Source organism: Hydra vulgaris, chromosome 10 (genome assembly GCF_038396675.1).
Source record: "Hydra vulgaris chromosome 10, alternate assembly HydraT2T_AEP".
Lineage (NCBI taxonomy): Eukaryota > Metazoa > Cnidaria > Hydrozoa > Anthoathecata > Hydridae > Hydra > Hydra vulgaris.
In genome coordinates, this window is record NC_088929.1 from 16,193,040 (window position 1) to 16,212,500 (window position 19,461).

General features: G+C 24.4%; 1 protein-coding gene across 1 annotated transcript in view; it reads right to left on the reverse strand.

The window, feature by feature from the left end:
• LOC100197287 (SCO-spondin) overlaps nucleotides 1-19,461 on the reverse strand; it is a 42,956-nt gene that overhangs the window by 2,769 nt on the left and 20,726 nt on the right. Inside the window, exons 5-10 of the mRNA XM_065808447.1 lie at nucleotides 17,162-17,341; nucleotides 10,041-10,205; nucleotides 9,173-9,346; nucleotides 8,184-8,369; nucleotides 7,929-8,102; nucleotides 6,762-6,935 (exon numbers count right to left, since the gene is read on the reverse strand). Coding sequence (XP_065664519.1) covers nucleotides 6,762-6,935; nucleotides 7,929-8,102; nucleotides 8,184-8,369; nucleotides 9,173-9,346; nucleotides 10,041-10,205; nucleotides 17,162-17,341 — 1,053 coding nt within the window. The remainder of the gene's footprint in view (nucleotides 1-6,761; nucleotides 6,936-7,928; nucleotides 8,103-8,183; nucleotides 8,370-9,172; nucleotides 9,347-10,040; nucleotides 10,206-17,161; nucleotides 17,342-19,461) is intronic.

The following is a 19,461-nucleotide window of genomic DNA, read 5'->3' on the forward strand; positions in this document are numbered from 1 at the left end:
TTGACAAGAAGCTGAACATGCTCCCCATGTTGACCAACCACTTAATATACCTGAAACATCAGAAAATGAATACAAAAAAATCATTACAAAACTGCAGCTTTCATGATAATAAGCATACTAAAGTTCACAACAATAACAAATATATTACAATTATTATAATAAATATTATAACAACTTATATTATAATTATTAAAACAAATAGTATAACAATTTGTTAACTCTAATGATTACAATAAAATATATGTTAAAAAAAATGCAAATAGGTACTATCAAGTTTGTGACTACAATTATATGGTTCCCAAAATTTAAGGTTTAATTGATTTTTATCCCCAGAGCTTATGTAAATTAAAAGTGAAATATATTTATTTGATTACCATTTTAAAAAATACTGATCTGCTTACATGAAAATTTAACTTAAAGAAAAAGCGTCGAAATTTTAGGAATGTTTTTTTCTCAATGAAACACATATTTACACAGTCACATTTATTTGATTATCTTTCTTTTAAAATTGCGCAAAGTTATAAATTTCTGCAAAATTAGGCTATTTGATTACGCTATAGTAAACTCTGTTTTTAAAAGAATAAGTCAGATTTAGCAACTGAAAACGAAAATCATAAAAAAGCAATAGATTCTAAAATTACACTAAATTTTTATTCACAAAAAAATATAGCACACAGTTTTTAGAATGTTTTAGTTTATAACTTGCTGTTTATTGCACAGTATAATATATGAAACAACTTAGCTTATGCAGAAGCTTTCAAATATAGATACTTTTGAGATAGCCTGGTTATGTGTTTTTTTACATAAAATAAAGTAAATATAAATTTTTAAATTAAAAAATATATTTCCTTTCATACCAAATTGAAAAAAAAGTATATTTTATTTGCAGCACTTTTGCAATTCAAACATTACAATGAACAATGAACAATTTTCATGTACACGAAATAAATAAACAGAAAAATCAGTAAGTGTCAATCCCCCATTAATTATTAGAACTTTACATCATTACAATTTAAATTTATAAAGAATATAATTTGAATCATAAACTCAAAGCCAAGATACAATAATATTTACTACCACTAAATTTACTAAAACCTTTTAAATTAGTCTATAAATAACAAGTATATAAATGGTTTGGAACAGACCTACCATACCGGTATTATACTTTATACTTTTATTTATATAAAATTATGAAGTAAATAATAAATTAATTTTTATTAAATTTATAACTTTATTTTGTATTTTATTATTTTCATAAAACCTCAAAAAGCTTAAAATAAGTTATTTTAATTAAAAGTAATTAAGATTTAAAATCATGATTATTTTTGATCAAAATAACTTTTCTCATCAATGTGAGAAAAGTGATCTCAATTATTGGAAAGGTCAAATATTTTAAAAACTTTAAATTTTTAAAAACAATGAGAGAAATTACATGCAATTAGCGAGATTTTTAAACCAATTATTTTCTACCAATTACTTAAAATTATTAAAATAATGAAGAAAAAAATTATTGAAATGATAAGACCATATAAAGAACAAATATAGAAAATACAGACATGTAATATATTAATATTATATGGACATAAAGGTTGCATGAATATAACAACTGTATGCACATATAATATATGCACATATTTATACTTATTTTTTACCAAAATGTATGCACATATTTATACTTATTTTTTACCAAAATTACAGCAGTAGTTAAACTATTATTGTACTAATAGTTGTAACTACTGTTGGCACAAAACAACTATGAACCAAAATTTATATAGAAACAAAGCAATAGAAAATTTTCTATTAAAAGAAATACCTGGACAAGGTACTCCACTATTACAAGCCATAGTTTGAGAACTAGGTCCAGCGCAACCACCTCCCAATGTAGCCCCTAGACAAGATCTAGTCTGAGTTTGAAATGGAGTTGCAACAGGATTAGATTGACAAGATTCAGAGCAACTACTCCATGCACTCCACGCACCATAACTACCTGTTTTAATTTTAAAAACCATTTTAGAAAATTCAAATATTAAATATCTTTATAAACAAACTTTAAGAAAAACTTTTTTTTGTTTTGTCTTTTATTTATAAAAATATCTTTAAAAAAATATTACTTTAAGAAAAAATATTACCTGAACAAGCAACATTAACATTACAAGTTTGTTGATCACTTGTAGTGATACCAGGACAACCCTTATAGTTAGGATCCCATGTTGAATACCCAATGCATGACCGACTTCTTGTTTGAAAAGGTACAGTAACAAGATTGTTACATATAGAAGAACATGCACCCCAAGAACTCCAATCCAATATTGTTCCTGATTAAAAAATTTTTTTTTTTAAATAAGCCATTTAATGCAAAAACAAGTTGCAAAAAATAAAAAGATAAAAACCCAATTTAATTTTTATTTTTTAAATTTCAAAAATATTACTTTACATTGATTATTGTTGACTAACTGAGTATTTGAACACAAACCTGGACAATAAACTTGCTCATTGCAATTTTGAGTATCAGTTAACACTGCTCCATTACAATTGCCATTAAATGTAGCACCAACACATTGACGATTTCTTGTCTGAGTAGGTGAAGTGAAACTTAACTGACAACTAGCTGAACATACTCCCCACGCACCCCATGTACTTATAAAACCTAAAATGTAACTAAAAATATAAAAAAATGCATGCAATAACAAACCTAACTACAAACAGGCTTTTTTTCTGAGAAATTTTTTAAGTGTTCTGAAAACTAATTAGGTCACAAAAACTTTCTGAAAACTTGTTCTCTTTTAACATTCATTATTTAAAGAAAAATATAAACCTATTGTTTCTAGAGGAAAGTTGGTAAAAATGTTAATTTAAAAAATTTTCCTAAAGCTTCTCAACAAATGATGGAAATGATAGTTTATCTTTAACTAAACTAGTTTTATTAAATATAAATACCCTACCCTACGTAGGGTGGGGTAATATGGATTGTTGGGGTAATATGGATATATTCAATAAGTTTGCATGGAGCAAGTTATCTCTACATAATGTTGAAACCTGAAAATTACCAACAGTTTATACACATAATTAGCTTCTTTTTTTAGCATTAACAATGTTTATATTTGATTTACATGAATAGTTAAAATGTAAAACATTTTGTTTTGAAAAAAATAAAAAAAACATTACATTTCAAAACTTTTGTCTGCAGACTTTAGTAATATTACTTATCCAAGAATAATGATGTAAATTTATTAGTTGGACCATCATGTAACAACATGTAAAATTTAATTTATAAGTTCTCTAACCCATATTGATAAATAAACAAAAATCTAAAATGGGGTAAAATGGATATACAGGTAAAAATGATAGTGGGGTAAATGGATATATATAAAATATATAAAATCCTATTAACATTATAGAAGTTTGTTACAAAATCATAAGCTGCATGACATTTATTTATATACTTAAGGTCACTTTTGCTTTTAAATATAGTATTATACATTTTTCAGCAACATATAATAGTTTTATTTAATGTTACCGAATTATTTATATTAAGATCATAGTTTAAATTTGTTTTCATTGAATGGCAAGGGGAAAACTTTAACTCCCATTTAAATATTTCATATTTTATTTTTTTATTCCTCGTTTTATTTTATTACTGTATTTTATTTTATAATTAAATATTATATTTTACATAATTAAAGTTAACTTTATAATATTTTATATAAAATAATAAGACTGAAATAAACTATCATGCCTGAAATAAAATATCAGTGCAAGACTATAGGTACATACAATTTCAGCAAATAATGACTGCCATACAGCTTGTTAAGGAAGAGGAGTCAGTATACAATGTATCAAAGTCTTCTGGCCAAAAAGAGCAGAGTTTTAACAGCTCAAGATGTTGACGCAAGGTTTCAAGAAAAAGAGAAGAACAAAACTAAAAAGAAGACTGTATCAGTAAGAAAAAGAAAACTGCTAGTCATAACCAATATAGTTTGACCTTTAAATTCATGAAAAGCAACAAGTGTGATATATGTATCAAATATATTATGAGTATCCGTATTACCCCACCAGTGGAAAAAAGGATTAGTAAGTTAGTTAATGAAAATATATTTATTTTCTACTCATTGTGATTTTATTGTATACACCCTGAATGTAAAGAAAAATAACAAAAGTTTTTATGGTAGTAATTAATAAAAAAAAAAAAATTATATTAAAAAAATATATATATAAAATTCTATCCATATTACCCCACCCCACCCTATAATTTTCACCATTTGTTGAAAAAATTTAGGAATTTTTTTTTCTTTCTTAAAACATGAGCCCACAGCCAGCTGCCCATTTATATGAGAATATAAATGAACTTATATAGAATCAAAGTTACCGTTGTGTAACTATTTTTTCAAGATTATTTAATTAGAAATTAGTAATTTAGTAATTTAAATAGAAATTAGCAATTAAAAATAAATAATTATTATTTTTATATGTTAATAAGTGATTACAAAACAATTAAATTTCGTTTTTATAATTATAAAAGAAAGTCACCTGGACAAGATACTCCTGTATTGCAGTTTTGAGTTTGAGAGCTTGTTCCAAGACAACCACCATTCAATGTAGCACCAAGACATTGTCGAGTCTGAGTTTGAAATGGAGAAACATTAGGATTCGACTGACAACTTTCTGAGCAAGCTCCCCATGCACTCCATGCACCATAATTACCTATTGTTAAAAAAATTTATTTGCAATAGCTATAAATAAAGTTATTTTTCCTGGTGGATATAAATATATACATTTTTTGCAAAAAAGCATTGATAATTAAAACTTATTCTGATACTTTCTTGGAAAACAGTTGAAAATATTTGCAGATATAAAAAAAATGCAGATAAAAACGTATCTCACCTGAACAAGGAACGTTTTGATTACAAAGTTGTTGATCATTTAAACTGACATTGTTACAGCCTACATAATTTAGATTCCATATAGAAGCACCAATACAAGTTTGGCTTCTATATTGATATGGACCATTGACTTGAGTGTTACAGGATGCAGAACAGGCACTCCACAAACCCCAACCACTCAATATTCCTATTTTGATATTTTAAAAATTGTTAATAGAGCAACCATAGTAACCATAGTAAAAATATACAATACTATTTGTTTTAGCATGTTTTAATTAAATTAGCATAATGTTTTATGTTGCATCACTATATAGTTGTTAAACATATTTATTATTATTTGTATGACTAAACATAAATGTAGCCATTGTTATTGTAACATTTTTTAATGAAATACACTTTGTACAGAAAGTTTAAACGCACTTGTTTTTTTGTAAATTATGGTGAGGTTAGACTGGTATAAAGAGAAAACCCAATACAAGGTCCACATTTTTTTTTTTTGTGAAACCAATTATTAAGAAAAAAAACACAACATTAAAAGAAAAAACACAAAATCTTTGAAATGAAATATCAAACACAAGTAATCAAAAAATTAATGAGAAAAAAGTGCAAATAAAGACGGGATATGACCCCCTGTTATTTTTTATACATGTTCTAATCGCCTTGGCATTAATTTGAAAAGGTTTTAAACCATCTTGATAAGTATTTCAAGTCAGAGTTTGGTCAGGTTTTGTGACTAGTATTTTTTTTTTTGTTAGTTGATAATCCATCCAGCTTCAAAACTTTTTGATCAAGTCAGATAGTGCTGGTAAATGTATGAGTTGAATATTACTTTCAGGGAAAAGTTTGATTAAATGTGACATGAAGTATTGCCATATTTTTATTCAACTGAATAACTGAAAATTGTTGCACTGAAATGCTTTTTACACCATACTTTTTTTTGGGGGGCAATTGGTTAATGCTAAACACTTTCTTACAGCATGAAAGAAATTTAATTTTTTCTTAACATAGAGTTCTAATCCAACATTATTTTGGTGGTCTCCTATCGGTTTTAAATTTTAGTTAGTCATTAATAAATCCGACATATTTGTCCCATTTTAAATACTAATTTGAATGACCAAAATTTCCGATTGCATTGTAATCATGATACAATTCTTTCCTGCACAAAATATTTATTGTCATACAACTAAACATCTACAAGCGATCTATTGACTTGTAAACTTAGAGCTTATAATCTTGCTTTTGGGTTGCATCTGCTTAGTGCCTAAAGCATGTTTACATTTGTGCTGACTGTTTTTTGGAAGCCCAATAAGAGATATATTATTGACACTGCCAGTTGATAAGTAATTTCTACATTAAATGATAAAATATTCAAGCCTCAGCCAATTTGTCAATTGCTCATTTTTATTTTATGTATGCTAATGACTTGCAAATTGGTTTTTGTTGAGACAGAAATTTATTGGGTTATCATTTCTTAAAAGATTTATGCACATTAAAAAAACAAGTGTGTCTGAACTTTTTGTACAAGTTGTAATCTTCTGTACATATTGCAAAGTTCAAACCGAATTCTTTAAAATGAAATATTTTTTTAAGTGTACACACTGGTGTTATCATGATGTAGTTGGGTTTGACTCCGACTACATTTTGATCTCAATCTTGACCCCAACATCTCAAATATAAAATTTATCTTATATATGAAAATATTTGTATAAAAAAAAAACCGAATCAAAACTGATTCAAAATGTTTTTATTGCCTTTACTTTTTTGTTTAAATAAAGTTCTTATTCAAGTCTTTATATTGTATTTAACGATTTGTAATTTTTTTCTTATTTTAAACAATAAACAAAGCATAGCAAACTATGAAAAAACTTTTTAAAATATTACCTGGACAAAGAACCTCTGCATTACAGTTTTTAGTTTGAGTTAAAGCTTGACTGTTACAATTACCACCTAAGGAGGCTCCTGAACAAGTACGAGTACTGGTTTGTGTTGGCACAGTAAAATCAAGTTGACAAGAAGCTGAACATGCTCCCCATGTTGACCAACTGCTTAATACACCTGAAACATCAAAAAATGAAAATAAATTAAAAAAAACATGCTTAAAACACCTAAAGACTAAAACAGAGAATGATAATAAAAAAAATCATTACAAAAGTTATGATAATCACTTAAATTCCCATTAAATAAAACTCAAACTTTTTTATTTTTTTACTTTTAATAGGTAAATAAAACAAAAACAAAAATATGAACAAGGTACTATCAAGTTTGTAAATACAACCTAAAAAATCTTTATGTGCAATAAAGACATGTTTCAAACAAAAAAAACAAAAACAAAAAAATTAAAAACATATATTTACAATTTGTGCATAATAGTACACAACTACATTAATAAAATAGCAGAAGTTTCTCTAAATAATACAAATTTTTCAGCTTTATATTACAACTACATTAATTACTCATTTTTATTGCATTTGTAACTTCCAATTTATTTTATTTAACAAGTTGGTGATGCCAACTTGTTAAATAAAATAAATTGGAAGTTACAAATGCAATAAAATGTAAAAAAGTATTAAAATAATTTATAAAAGCATAAAAATATAAGCATAAAAAATGATTTTTTTAAATGATAATGACTTAGACATCACTAAGTCATTATCATTTAAAAAAATCATTTTTTATGCTTTTATTTTTATGCTTTTATAAATTATTTTAATACTTTTTTACATTTTCACACAAGATATAACCCTACAAATCTATATATATATATATATATATATATATATATATATATATATATATATATATATATATATATATATATATATATATATATATATATATATATATATATATATATATATATATATATGTATATATATATATATACACACACATATATATACACACACATACAGATAATTCTACCAAAATTACAGCAGTTGTTAAACTATTATTGTACTAATAGTTGCAACTACTGTTGGCACAAAACAACTACGAACCAAAATTTATATAGAAACAAAGCAATAGAAAATTTTCTATTAAAAGAAATACCTGGACAAGGTACTCCACTATTACAAGCCATAGTTAAAGAACTAGGCCCAGCGCAACCACCTCCCAATGTAGCCCCTAGACATGGTCTAGTCTGAGTTTGAAATGGAGTTGCAGCAGGATTAGACTGACAAGATTCAGAGCAACTACTCCATGCACTCCACGCACCATAACTACCTGTTTTAATTTAAAAAACCTTTTTAGAAAATTTAAATTTTAACAAACTTTATATAAAATCATTTTAATAACAAATTTTACCTGAACAAGCAACATTAACATTACAAGTTTGTTGATCACTTGTAGTGATACCAGGACAACCTGTGTAGTTAGGATCCCATGTTGAATACCCAATGCATGACCGACTTCTTGTTTGAAAAGGTACAGTAACAAGATTGTTACATATAGAAGAACATGCACCCCAAGAACTCCAATCCGATATTGTTCCTATTTAAAAAAATTGCTTTAAAAAGTTAAAAACTTCAATAAAAAGTTTTTTCTTATATTTTATAAATCTTTAATTTGACTAAACTTTTACTTTATTCATTAATAAAGTAATATTATATAAAATAATATGATATAAATCTAATAAAATATAATAAGCAAAAACACATATATAAAAGATATAAATAAAATGCTGTCAGGAAGCACTGACTTCAACTTGGATACAATTTAATTGACCTATATATGTTTAAAGCTCTAAGCTTTTTCATTAATGTACTATGCAATACTTTCTATACTTAACTAATTTTTTAGTAAAGCGCTATATTGATTTGTTTATAAAGTATAAATTTTATTTATCTTATTTGTTATAAATTATTGGGATGGCTAATATAAAGATAATGTAAATATATATATAATAAATAAATATGGCTAAGAGTAATATTCGTTTTGTTTTTATTTATTTGCTATTTAATTACATAAATATTTAGATCAATTGATTAAATTTTTGCCAATTATTTCAAAAAAAAAATTTTTAATTGTTTCTTATTTGCTCACAAAACAATTGAAATAACTTTGAAACTAAAAAAAAAACAACCTCAATCTGTATTTTTATGTTTATTGTCAATTTAGTTTACATATTTTTTTCTTTGAGATTTATTTATTAAAATAACTTACTATATATAGATTATTATTCTATCTGCTTTTGTACATTGTCTGTAGAATAATAAAGTTTATCAAAACAAGTTTTTTGTGAAGTTTAATTTTTTGCATTTCTCAACATTTTAAAATATTATTCAAAAAAATACCTGGACAATAAATTCCAATACGGCATGTTTGTGAATCTACAGTAGATTGCCCATCACAATTTCCACCAAGTGTTGCTCCAGAGCAAGTTCGTGATCTTTGTTGAGTTGGTAATGTTGATGTTAACTGACATGTAGCTGAACATTGACCCCATGCTCCCCATGAAGATATTATTCCTTGAGGTAATACACATATTTACAAAACTTATATTACAAATTTAATTAATTTTGATCAAACAAAAATCATTAAAAAAACCTAACTATTGTGAATGTTTTTTAAATATGTTAAAAAACATTCATAATATAAAAAGCAACTACACAATAGCACAAAATAGTGCTACTTTTAAAACATCTTAAAACTTTTCTCACTTATCAACAACTATTTTTTCTTTTTCAACAAAATTAACAAGAATAATCAAGTTATAACTGTAATTTAAATTAAAAAAAAATATTTGTTTTTTATAACAAATGTCTTCTACAAGACAGTAGCAGTTTATAATACCGAAGGTAAGCAATCAGTTCTGGCCATTACTAGACCAAGAGTTCTGACCATTACTAGAAGTTACCTTTACAGTAACCATTACAGTTCTGACCATTACTAGAACCCCAAGACAAGGCATAGTAAATATCAAATTTATTTTCTGCTAGGCATTTTTTTCATGGGAATATTTGCTTTATTTTCAAGTACATAGAATTACATAATACATTTTTATGAGTAACTCAAGATAATACAAAACTTATAAACCAATTTTATTAAAATTTTTTTGTAAAATATAGTTGCAAAAAACTTGAATTTTTTGCATTTCTTGAGTATCTTGTTGCTGTTCCCTAATAAAAATTTGTTTATAAATTTAATAAATATTTCCTTTACCTTGACAAGGAGTATTTGTGTTGCACTCTTGTGTCTCTGATAAAGATCCAATACAAGACCCAAGTCCAGAGAGACATGTTCTAAACCGAGACGTTGTCGGAGGACCACTGTCTAATCTACAGCTTGCTGAGCATGCACCCCAAGTACTCCATTCAGAAAATGAGGCTAATGAAAAAAACAAACTATTATTATATATAACATTGAAAGCACATTTAAATCAGCAATCTGATGTCATTCTGATTTAGCGAGCTATTTAGTAAATACATTAATTAATGCAAATAGAACATGTAAGATAGCTCCTGCTATGTTAACTGAGCGTTCGGGTTGGGGTAGTATCAAGATTTTTCATTATTTTTTATTTTTCTGAAAAAACCATATAGAAAAAAGTCAGCATTTTTGTGCAGAAAATGTATATCTACAGTGTCAAAAAAAACGGAACACCATGATTTTTTTTCTAAAAAGTCATTAGACTTTTATTCAAAAAAAAATTTTTATAACTTATTTCTTAAATAGTTGATAGTTAGAACTACTAATGAACTATATCTTTTAATAAAACCAAAAATAATTATCAAAAAATTTAAACTGTTGTACTAAACTGTTAACTGAAGTTCAACTAAACTGCGGAAGAAGTAAAAACTAACTTATATGAAAAAACTAAATACATTTTTTATGATAAAGTAAAATTGATTGTAGCATTAATTTATTTTAATTTTTGGTTTCCAATGCTAGATAATATATTTACATCATTTTAATAATTAAAATTAAAAACTAATCAGAAAAAAAAATTTTTTTTTTTAATTATGCTTTTTATTTCAAATTATAGTTTTTGTCTTTATAAAGTGTTACATGTAGTTTTATACTGTTCTAATGTAATGTTTTTGTCTTTATAAAGTTTTACATCTAGTTTTATATTGTTCTTTTGTGATGTTTTTAATTTTTCATATTTTCATGATTCAAAATATTTATATTTTTTATCAATTTTATATACAGTAGAAAAATATACTTAAACTGGAAAAATGATAAAGTTAGATGCTTTTGATTCTGCTTATACAAAAATTCATCTGTTATGAGTAATCATATAAAAATAAAATGAGTAGGAGACATTTATCCTTATTTTTATACTAATTTCTACAATATCATTTGTTTATCAGTTAAAAAACATATTTACCATTTTAGGAAAAAACTTGTTTCAGACTTTGATAAAGGTAATGCACAATGCAGATTGGCATTTGTGTAATGTTTCCAAAGAAGTTGGATTTGGTAAAATGAAAGTTTAAAAAATTGTGTCCAGATTGTGTCACAAAATTTAATTAGCAGGAAGTAGGGTCTTGAATAAAGCAAAAAATTATAGAAAGAGATCAATTGATTGTAAGGGAAGTGATGAAAAACTGTAGATATCAGCCAAATAAAGCTAAAATAGAACTTTTAACACTTATGTAACAATAGAATTGTTAAAGATTTTACTTCAGGGTGGCAAGCGAATAAAGTTTTTTATTTACAATAGATAGATTTAAAAAAGTGTTAAAAGACTAAAATAATACAGAGATCACTTAAACTGGATTTTAGATCAATTCAGACATGTCATATAAACAGATGAGCCACTTTTTGTTCTACAATATGGAATATACATTTATATACTGTGTATTATATGTACACTCTGGATTATATGTATATAATCCAAAATGTATATATGTGTACACTCGAGATAATATACATATAATCCAGAGTGTACACATACCAAAGTTAATCATGAAAAATTATCATGGTTCGGGGTACATTTATTGTTCATGAAGTGGGACCCCTTTATAAAGTTAATGGAATTATGGAACAACATAAGTACCATTATATTTGAATTAACCAGTTAAAATCAAGTGATAAGTCAAACAGAAAGCCTAGTAATAAAGATGAATTGTGACACTATGAAATGCTTAAAAATTCGTTGGAAGTTTGCTTGTTAACAAAACTAGTTAAAAGCATTCCCCACAGTTAGCAAATAGTAATTGATGCAAAAGGTTATGGGACCAAGTATTTAAAATGACTATAATATGAAAAGACTGAATTTCTATTTAGTTGTAATGAGTTAAAAGTGATTCTATTAAGTAGTATGTATTTAATAAAAAAGATGTAAAAAATTAGTAACCATAATCAAGTTTATTATTCTTTTTAAAAAAACTTAACTTTCCTATCTTAGTTGATTTTTAAAAAATTAACAACTTTTATTACTATATATTTTTAATGACAAATATAGTATAACAGAAATTATTATTTGACATATTTGAAATAAATTAAAAAACTATTACTTTTTTCGCTTAAAAAAAACAACCACGTTGTCCTTACTTTTTGAGAACAATATATATATGCTTTATATATGCGTATATATGCTTTATATATAGATTTATATACATTTATATATATATATATATATATATATATATATATATATATATATATATATATATATATATACATATATACATATATATACATATATAAATATATATATATATATATATATATATATATATATATATATATATATATATATATATATATATACACACACTAGCCTTATTCATTGCTGCAAATATAAATAAATTATTATACTCATAATGTCTAATGTAGAAATAATCAATCAATGTAATATAATACAAGTTATAAAAGTATAACAAAAACTAAATAAAATCTTTGTTTAAAAAATAATTGAAAATTAATCATTGAAATAGTTGTTACAATTTGCAAATATTTACATATAGCGCATTTACTAATCTAAAGTTAACAACCTATTTGAACAAATATTCATAATAATAATAATATTAATAATAATAATCGTAAATAACTATAACAATAACAATAACAGTAATGATAACATTAATTACAAATAATAGTAATAACAATAATATTAAAAAAATTGATTTTCTTCTTACTTAATTTAAAACTCATGTGGTTGGTTATGTTAAATAAGTCAAGATGCATTTTAAAGGCTTTGCCACTTGTTTATCTTGAATAGTATAAAAAATGCTGTTTGTTAATATTTGGTAATGATAATATTCTTATTCTGATAAGTTTGATGTACTACATCAATTAACTGTGTGGCAAAGGCCTAATATTAATGATTTTAATTATTTTCAAACATTCTTAATTGTGTTAAAGTTGTTATTAAAACATGTCATGAAGTTTTTAAATTATTTTGATAATTTACTAGTTTTGAGAAACTGCTATTTTTGATATTATAAAATTGAAATTTTGAGAGTAATATGTTTGTTTTTATAACTTTTTAAATAAAGTTTGTTTTTAAAAGAAATAGATTTAAATGTCATTTGAAATCCAAGTTTTAGATTTGTTAGTTAGATTTTGTAGGGAGCATGTCGGTCTAAAATTTCTTCAAAAATTAAAAAAATATACTTGTAGATTAACACCAACATCATTTTAATATAGAGTTTGAAACTGATATGAAGAATTTTTTTAATTAATCTAAATTTTATTAAAATTTGTGAAACACCAACTGTAAGCTTTAGTTTTTATGGGTGGGTTGGTGGACCATGTGGTCTGAGATCAAAAGGTTACCTAATAACTACCTTGTCTTTATGTTGCGACAAACTAAATGTTAGTGCCTTAAAGTTTTACTTTTTTGCATTTCTTTTATACAAGATCATATCAAAGTTATCTTAAAATATAAGTAAATTTATTTGCTTACTTTATATAAGCTACTTTTAATTTACTTTACAATTTATATAAAATCTAAGCTTATCTAATTTAAATTTTATTTTATGTAATTTATTTTCAATAAAGATTTGTTATTACTTTTAAAATAAAAAATTCCTACTTAAAAAATATTATTTTATTTGTAAATATAATTTACATTTGGTAGCATATTACTTTTATGTAATTTACTTTTATATGCAAGTTACTTTATAATATTAAAATTATAATTTAAAAATTAATATTTCCTTCTAACTTGCATTTAATTAGTAAGACAAAAGCAATTAAATTCAGTCAGAAATAATAATATAAAACAACATTTAAGTATAATTTAAGTACAATCTGAATTGTACAGCATACTGTGACAATCTGAAAAACTTTTTAATAAAAAATTTCTAAAATCTTACATTCATTTTTGAAATAAAGTTCTCACTTTGCATATGGACATCCTATATTATGATTAAAGTTAATTGGTTGTGATCTCTATGAATTGCTATATAATATTTGTTTAACGTATAATATTTGTTTTTTCGGGATCGGTTTTCGAGATCTACTAACTTTTTTTTTATATCTTTTAAAAAATTTGATTCGTTATTCGAATCAAGAAGTGTTTTTTCATTGTATAATTTTTTAACTTTGTCTATGCGTTTGTTAGTTTCTGATATCCTTTTCATTGAAATCTCAATTCAGATTGATAAAACTTTCTTCTTGAACAACAAGAAAACTAATTGCTATTTATTTGTAAATTTTTATTTTTTTTTCATGTAAAAAAAGAAGCACATTTTGAAAGAGGGCTCGACAAATATGCTTATTATTAATCATATTATATTTAAAAACTGGTGCCACTCCTTTGATCAGAATTCAAAAATCTTTTAATTAAAATATTAATATTTCCTGAACAATAAAAATAGTAAAGTTTAGCAAAAACCTTTAAACAAGTTTAAAAATTGTCTGTGTTTCTAGCGCAAATTATATTTGTATTACCTTAATATACTGACAGTCGCGAAAAAATTGGATATCAAAAAATAATAATTTTTTTTCGTTATATTCTTATCTCCTTTTTTCCTCGACTTGTATCAATTTTGAAAAATGTAAATTTTATTGTTGCATATATCTGATATTATTGTTTTATATATCTGATGATATCTTACAATATATCCATGTTAACAATATTATTCAGTAAGAAATTTCTATTAATCTATGCACTAAAGCCCCTACAGCTATTTCAGTTTGTGACAATACCTTTGAATTACAAGTAATATTGGAAAATATTTTTAAAACTGAAATGTTAAAATTTAAATGTCATTTTTTATGACAACTATATAACATAATAGCAATATTATTTTTTCAAAAAGTTTTAATAAAAAAGTTTGTGAATTTTAAAATCTCTAAATATAAAATTCTTTCAAGATCTTGAAAGAACCAGAATTTTATATTTAGAGATTTTAAAATTCAAATTAAAATTAAAAAATTTTCAAATTAAAATTGTCTTGTTTCATTGATGTTGGTATTCAGTGCATCCAGTACATTTTTGGAGGCCCTGAGTTCAAAATTTATGTAATTTCAAAAACTTGCTAACTGTTTTTATTTCTTTTTTTGAAAACAAACAAAAAAAACTTATATTTAAATAATTAAATTCATGTGGATTATAAATGTATTGAATTTTTATATCATTTTATATTTAATTATTTGGTTTAAAGAAAACAGCATTCTAACAAATGAAATAGCATTAATCTTGTAATGTATCAAAAATATTTTTAATAAAAATTCAGTCATTCATTTGCCTAATTATCAGTTGATGTTCACCAGAGATATTAACCTCTCACCTGGTTTAGTACAAATACCCTCCACTAACAATCGATCTTTTTGTTTAGAAAAAAAAACAACTTCACTAAAAAACTTAAAACGAAAGTCTGCATATGCCGGTATATGTATATGTATGTATATATTTATATATATATATATATATATATATATATATATATATATATATATATAAATTATGTTAGTGTACTTTACAAATAGAGTGCTCAATGTTCTTAAAGAACAGAGCAATAATAAATTTATATATATATATATATATATATATATATATATATATATATATATATATATATATATATATATATATATTGAATATAATATATATTGACTGCTGCTAAAATATATATCAGACTTAGGTTTGCACTATCCTAATATTTTGCTCACTTTAAGAATAATGAAAAAAATTTTCTTTGTCTTCTTTGAAAAAAAAGTGTCTGAATTAAAATCAACAAATTAGAAAATATATTAAAAAGTTTTTTATACAATTTTTTATGTTTACATGACTCCAAATTACAATTTTTAATTTTATTTATATGGAAAGTTGTCCATATAAATGAAATTAGTGATAATTAAAAAAATAAAAAAATATGTTAGAAAACTCCAATTTTACTAAACCTGTCAACATTGCTTTAATTACCAACTAGTTACTTAAAATTATATATTGCATTATATATATTATAACTTAAAATTATGTAACTATATATTGCATTATATATAGTATAACTTAAAATTATATAATTTAAATATTGCATTATATATAGTATATAATACAATATATAATTTTTTTTGTTTTTTTGTTAATTCACCTCCCCAAGGCCGAGAAGGTCACTACAGACAAGGAGGCTACTTAATTGTGGCTATTACCCTCTCTCAACTCTATTATTCCGAAACACAAACCATGATGAACAAGGCCGCTGCGCGGAGAAACAAGTTGAGCGCGGTACTACCAGGGACGTGGTGGGGATCGAACTTGGAACCTTTTGCTTATAAAGCGAGGGCTCTACCACAACACCACTACCGCATAATTATATATAGTAAGTAAAAACATGATAACAAAAGAGAATTCCAAAGTATTGGTCTCCAAGGAAAAGAAAAAATAGATAAATAGCACACTGATTAAAAAAAAAAAAATTTTCAAAGGAACATTAAAAAGATGCAACATTGCTTAGTGAAGAGTCACACATGATCGAGTTTTAATTAGTGGAACTAAAGACAAAAGCTCACTTGAGCAACAAGCATAACAGCATTTAGAGAAAAAGTTGCAATGTTATGATAGGACAGTTTCTCAAGTTTAGCAGCTAGACCTGAATTCATATAGTATATAACTACATTTACAATGGATTTTTGGATCTTGTCTGAAAAAGAAAAAGCATCATTAGAAAAACAAAATATGACAACAATAATAAATATTCCTCAAATAAGAGATTTATAGAGATAAATACTAAATCTACAAACTTAAATAAGTAATAAATAATAACTTAAATAATTACTAAGATAAATACTATTTACAAATTTATTCTCATACTTTTTAGATAACAAATTGAGATAAAGTCTATTTATAAAAAAATAATAATGCAAATAAAAAACTTAAAGCTCACCACACGGCTGAAAACAAGTCATGTAATCAAAGTTTGCTTTATTGCCATCTAGTTCACAGTCTTCTTGAATTTTGCTTGTTATCGGATTTACACAAGAACGTGAACGCTGCATATTGCCAGTTACTCCACAAACTTGAGAACAGCTTCCCCAAGTAGTCCAAGTTGTCCATTGTCCTTGAGCTGAATAAAAAATAATAAAATTTAGTAAATATAACATAAAAGAAAATTTAACTAAGTTAATCAAAAAATTTTAAACTCAAATTATTCTTTATCAATTGTTCAAAGTGATTTATTTGCTCATGCAATAAATTACACTTTAAGCTCATAGAACGCACCTTATTCTAAACATTAGAAGCAACTGACTTATGAACTTTTAAATTAGTGATAAAAATATAAAATGCATGATATTAGAAGTAGCAATACACCATAAACGTCAGATATTTTATTTACTATATTTTTTTATCTGCTAAATATTCATTTTTAAACAATTTTAACTTTAAAACTTTTGATGTATTTGGAAAAAACTTGAAAAAGTTTTAAGTAAGTTTCACTACTTTTTTTTATTTTAGTATTGATAAAAGAAAATTCAAATGCTTGAAAAAAGAAAAGTTTTCTCTAGAAAGTGACATCAGGGAAAAACTTTCCTTTAGAAAGTGACATCAGAATCTTAATTTATATGCCCATAATATGTTAAAGTAAAATGTGAAGGTGACAAAACTTGCTTATTGATAGATCACAGAAATACTTTAATTTATTGAAATACTTCAAACAATAAAACTATCAGATAGCAAGTAATAAAGACTTAATGCTAGTTTTTTCCACCTCCATCCTCTATTTTTAGACAGAGGCATAATATAAGTTTTAATGAAAAAAAATATAAAGAAAAATTCATTTAAGAAAAATATCAAGTTAAATTTTGGTCGGCTAATTTCCCATCATAGCATTATTACAAATTTGCGCGATGGGAAAATGATTTGGGCAGATATATTTATAGTCAGTTTTTAGCAATTATATTAAATTAAAAATAAAAAAGTTTGTGAAATCAAAACTTCTCTAAAAATACATTAGGCAATACAAAGCCTTTGATAAATATATCATATAAGGACCATTATACATATAAATATATAACAGCATACTTAGATAAGCACTCTGACATCATACTGAAATAAGAAACTGTCAGGGGTTTTAGTACATACACGGACTGATATAGGGAGACATGCAAAGGAAATGCATTTTTAAAAAAATAGTTGAATTTCAGTCTGTTGGTTTCTTACAAATATGCTATGATAAAATGACTTGTATGAATACTAAAAAAAAAAAAAGTGAAAATGAATTATTATAATTTTTTCTATATTTTACTGAATAAAGAAAATATATATTTATATTTCAGAAATAAATAACATGAAAACTATTATCTTTAGATTTTTATATTAGTGAAATGCTTTTAAATAAAGTAACAAAATAATGATAATAATTTTTATTTAAAGTATCAATGAAAGTTGTATATAATTTTTTTAATTTACATTATATAAATTATATAACTATTTATTTTTTATAATAAATATCAATTTAAAAAAAAAAAAAAGAAAAAAAAAAAAAAGAAATGTTTAAAGGGATCTTAAACTGCCTTGACAAGTTGCATTCATATTAAAGAAATCTTTTAAAAAAAACCTTTGGGCTAAACTTTTTTGACTAAAACTAAATATTTATTGTCAATGAAAACTAATGTTGTTTTAGTGGTAGCTTGGCTTTTTCATTTTACTTTATTTTACATGTTTTTCATTTTACTTTATTTTACATGTTTTTCATTTTACTTTATTTTACATGTTTTTCATTTTACTTTAGTTTACATGTGTTTTGTAAGAGTTTAAGTATAAAAATGTTATCATCATTGTAGAATTTTTTCAAGATATCGAAGTATTTTTTCTTCTATAATCAGACAATCATTTTTTATTGTGTGTTTTTTACTAAATGTCAAAAAATATTCATATTACAATTGAAAATAAAATAATAATTTTGGTTTTTAGATTTCATTAGTGCAACTTGCTTTTAACAATTGTCAGGATAATTTTTAAATTAATCTTTTATATATTTATTTTGTTTTTTCAAAATGAAGGTTATTTATTGATCGTATGATTTTTATATAATTATTATAGAATATTATATTTACTTTTTATAGAGTGACATATTTCTAAGGTGACCAATGTTGTCCTGTTTTGTGCAAGAACTAAATAAAATTAAGACTTTTATGGTGAGCTCCAACATAAAAAGAGACATTGCTGGCCTTACTATATTCTATG